At 50.4% G+C, this 4,450-nt stretch overlaps 1 protein-coding gene across 1 annotated transcript in view; it reads left to right on the top strand.

The window, feature by feature from the left end:
• Positions 1 to 2,701, top strand: part of NR4A2 (nuclear receptor subfamily 4 group A member 2) — a 4,780-nt gene extending 2,079 nt beyond the window's left edge. Inside the window, exons 3-5 of the mRNA XM_026058259.1 lie at positions 275 to 477; positions 920 to 1,098; positions 1,210 to 2,701. Of these exons, the coding sequence (XP_025914044.1) occupies positions 275 to 477; positions 920 to 1,098; positions 1,210 to 1,466 (639 nt within the window). The 3' untranslated portion in view covers positions 1,467 to 2,701. The remainder of the gene's footprint in view (positions 1 to 274; positions 478 to 919; positions 1,099 to 1,209) is intronic.
• The last annotated feature ends 1,749 nt before the right edge of the window (positions 2,702 to 4,450 follow it).

Here is a 4,450-nt window from a genome sequence, read left to right as displayed (position 1 = left end):
GCAGAGCGGAGCGGAGCGGCCCGGCCGCCCCTGCGCGCAGGATGGCCCTGCATTCGGTCTGTGCAGAAATGGCAATTTACATATTTAAAGCGGCGACCTCATAGCACCGTTCCTAATTGAATTAATTGCCCTGGAACATCTAATTTCCTTACTGGTCAGAGAGAGGTTTAATTGTTATAAAAACCTGGCTCCCCTACTAGAAACGGGGTTAGCAATTTCACGGGTTATATACTTTAGAGAACCTCATTAAGTGCTTTTTAAAATGAATTTCCAGTTCCAGGCTAGCCCTGACTACCAGATGAGTGGAGATGACACTCAGCACATCCAGCAGTTCTATGATCTCTTGACCGGCTCCATGGAGATCATCCGAGGATGGGCAGAAAAAATTCCTGGCTTCACTGATCTTCCTAAAACAGACCAAGACTTGCTCTTCGAATCTGCCTTCCTGGAGCTGTTTGTGCTGCGACTGGCTTACAGGTAAGCGGCCAAAATCCAAGGGGGGACTTCTGGGTGATTATGAAATCAGATCCTTTCAAGGTCCACTGATCTGCATTTTATTAACTCCTCAGTAATTAGGTGCCTCTTAAATCCTTCATTTATTGCTCCTCAAGTAATTAGTTGTTTAGCTTTTCTCCCCCCATCTTGCTTCTCTTTTTTTTCCCTTTTTTCCTTTCTTTTCCCTTCTTTCTTTCTTTCTTTTTTCTTTCTCTTTCTCTTTTTTTTTCTTTTTTCTCTTTTTCTTTCTCTTTTTCCTTCTCTCTCTTTCTTTCTCTTTCTCTTTTTCTTTCTCTTTCTCTTTTTTCTTTCTCTTTCTCTCTTTTTCTCTCTGTCCTTTTTTATTTTTCTCTTTCTAATCTGTCTTCCTTTCTTTCTCTCATTCATTCACCCGTTCATTTTGGGGTTGTCAAATTCTTTCCAGGTCAAACCCCGTGGAGGGCAAGCTTATCTTCTGCAATGGGGTGGTCCTGCACCGGTTGCAGTGCGTCCGCGGCTTTGGGGAATGGATTGACTCCATTGTGGAATTCTCCTCCAACTTGCAAAACATGAACATCGATATATCTGCGTTCTCCTGCATCGCTGCCCTGGCCATGGTAACAGGTCAGTGTCTTCCTGTTTCTTTTTCCTTCGGCATCACTAGGCATCTCCTTTTCCCCTTTGCGTTCTCCGCAATGTCAGACCTATAATGTCGTGCATCCTTGTCTTTTGCAGAGAGGCATGGGCTTAAAGAACCCAAGAGGGTGGAAGAACTTCAAAACAAGATTGTAAATTGTCTCAAAGACCATGTGACTTTCAATAACGGGGGGTTGAATCGCCCCAATTATTTGTCCAAACTCTTGGGGAAGCTCCCTGAACTTCGCACTCTTTGCACACAGGGGCTGCAACGCATTTTCTACCTGAAATTGGAAGATTTGGTGCCACCTCCAGCAATAATCGACAAACTTTTTCTGGACACTTTACCTTTTTAAGACTTTTCCCATGCACTTATGTTGAACTTAAAAGAAACTCCACCTGTCTGAAGGGGAATTCATCTGGGCGCAAAGCAGCACCTTTGGGTGCCAGATTCCCATCCAAAAAAACTGTTGTTAACTTCCTGCAGGCAGAACATGAATGGGCATTTTGGCTCTGGGGCATTATGGATTCAGATCATGGACTACACAAATACCATGGTATAAACTTTTTATTATCAGCTTAAAAATGAATTTATTATTAAGGACTTCTGATTAAAAAGATGAACATATCTGGCAACGCCGGGTGCGCAGCTAAGACTCATATGATGACAAAGTATTAAAGTGACCCACAAGTCTCACCCTCTTAAAGTTTTCTGCTGTAAAAGAAAGCTGTAATATATACTAAAACCTAAATGTTGCGTGGGTGGCATGTCATTAAAGAAGGCAAAGGCTTGTAAATTTATCAGTTTGGCTTTTTAAAAATTATTCTGATTATTCTGTGCCTATTTATGAATAAATATGGAAAACAATACTAAAAAAATTAAAAATAAAAGCTAAACATGTTTGCAAAAAAAAAAGGAGAAAAAAAGAAAGAAAAATAAATTACTCCATAAAAGGAAAGCATGATGATTCTAGGGTGACAATGTTATAGGCACTTGCTATTTCAGTAATGTCTATATTCTATAAATAGTATTTCAGACACTATGTAGTCTGTTAGCTTTTATAAAGATTGGTAGTTATCTAAGCTTCAAACATTTTCTCAATTGTAAAATAGGTGGGCACAAGTATTACAGAACCCAAAATCCTCGACAAAGGGACACATAGTGTTTGTAAACACCGTCCAACATTCCTTGTTTGTAAGTGTTGTATGTACTGTTGATGTTGATTAAAAAAAGAAGTTTATATCTTGATTATTTTGTTGTCTAAAGCTAAACAAATCTTGCATGCAGCAGCTTTTGACTGTTTCCAGAGTGCTTATAATATACATAACTCCCTGGAAATTACTGAGCACTTTGAATTTTTTTTTTTTAATGTCTGAAATTGTCGGTTAATATATTATTTTATGTTCGAGTAATATTTTTAATATTGCCATATTCTGTAATATTTTTCTTTGTATATTTCCAGTATGGCACATTATACGAGTCACTGCCTTTTTTTCTATGGTGTATGACAGTTAGAAACGCTGATTTTTTTTCCTGATAACTCTTTCTTTGGGAAAGACAATTTTAATGTTTACAACAATAAAACATGTAAACGAATAGAATTTCGTCTTCTTTCTGTCTAAGTGAGAAGCATCAACACCAGCATCCATTGCAAATAAAGGACAATGGACTGACAATATAGTAATAAACTGCAAAGGAGAATGGATGGGGCTGTTTCATTTAAGTAATATGTGCAGCAGAACTTGCCAACTCTGCAGGAGGAAGAGGAGGAAAACCTAAGACTAGAAGGTTGGTCCTTTCATAGATTTTATTCGTGGCAGGTCTCTGTGCAGAATCCAAACACCATTCTTACGGCACGGAATCTATCAGTCTTGCTGCATAGGTGTTTGCATAAGCAAATATCTTTTATTGCGGAATCTAATTTCCAAACCTCGTCCTGTAACCCCCGAGGTGTGTTTAGCATGCGGCATGGGAATGCGCAGAAAGGCTGGCGGCAGCGCTATAGGCACCGCGACACCCTGAAGTCATTGCAAAGCGTAGCGCCTGGTTCGTAGGTGGAATTGTTTGCGTTTGGTTTGGCCGTTGCCCTCCGACGATTGCGGGTTTTCGCTAAAGAAAGCATTTGAATGAAGGAGGCAGTTCGGTTTGAACTCGGCTTTGCAGGAATCATTTGCGGTCCGCATCGCAGTGAAAAACTTCCCAAGTAGTTGAGGCAGCGGAGAAGGAGGCAGCGGGGGCAGCTGCACCCCAGCCCCGTGCGGTGCCAGTGCCGCCGCCACGACTAGGGCTCGGCGGGGAGCGGGGGAGCGCGGAGCGGGGCCGGCCGAGGAGGGACGGGCGCTTCGGGGGCATGCCCGGCGGTTCGGGAACCGTCACTCTCGCGGTCAGGGGAGAAGAAATGCCTGGCGGGTCTCCCGCTGCCCCCGGAGCGCGTCCTCATCGCTCGCGTGCGATGCCAAGCGGCCCCCGGCCCCGGCGGAGGGACCGCTGCGCCGCGCCCAAACTTTGCCCGGCCCCGGGCAGAGACGGGGTCCCGACGGCCGCCTCTGCCCCGGCCCGGGCTCGCCCCGGAGGCGCCCCCGCCCGCCCCGCGGGGCCCCCGCGTGGAGCCCGTGGCCCCCGCAGCGGAGTCCCGCGGCCGCATCCCTCTGCGCGCCCGACGGGCGGCGGGTTTCGTTCCCCGCAGCCCTCCAGCCCGGCGCGGCGGCTCTGAGCCGAGGCCCCGGCCCCGCTCGGCGGCCGTGGGGGGAACCGGGGCGAAAGCGTGGCCGGGAAGGGGCCCTCGCCGTCGGGCGGGCGAGTGCGGAGGCAGCGCGGCGGGAGCCGAGGCGGTGGCTCCTTGCGGGGCGCGGCGGAGAAGCCAGCGCGGCCCGCGGAGGCGCGGCTGCCGGGCGGTGACGGGCTGGGACGGGGCGGCGGGGCGCCCGCCGTGGGCCGCCCCGGCTCTTGGGGCGTCCGTGGGGCCGAAACGCGGCGCAGCGCTCTGCCCACGCGGGGATCCCCCTCAGCGCTGCGGGCGAAGGCGGCAGCCGACGCAGCTTTCGCGCGGGCAGGCCGCCCGCACGGCACCGACGGAGGGGGGGGGGGTTTCGTGCCACACGCCCCGGGGAAGCAGCAGCCGCTGCGGCTCCCCGGCTTCGCCTGCCCGCGGCCGCCCGCTCGCCCCTGCGGGAAGCGGCATCGCCACAAAACGCTCGCACTCGCCGGCCGCGGGCCCCGCAGCGCCCGGGCCGCCGAGCGACCGTTACCCGCCGCGACCGTTACCCGCGGCGGCCGTTGGCGCGTCACGCGGCGGCCGTTACCCGCGGCGGCCGTTGCCCGCGCCGCGGCGGGAGCGCG

Source organism: Apteryx rowi, unplaced genomic scaffold (assembly GCF_003343035.1).
Source record: "Apteryx rowi isolate R43461 unplaced genomic scaffold, aptRow1 scaffold_145, whole genome shotgun sequence".
Lineage (NCBI taxonomy): Eukaryota > Metazoa > Chordata > Aves > Apterygiformes > Apterygidae > Apteryx > Apteryx rowi.
Note: the sequence above shows the minus strand (reverse complement) of the source record. Positions and strands in the feature narration are given on the sequence as shown.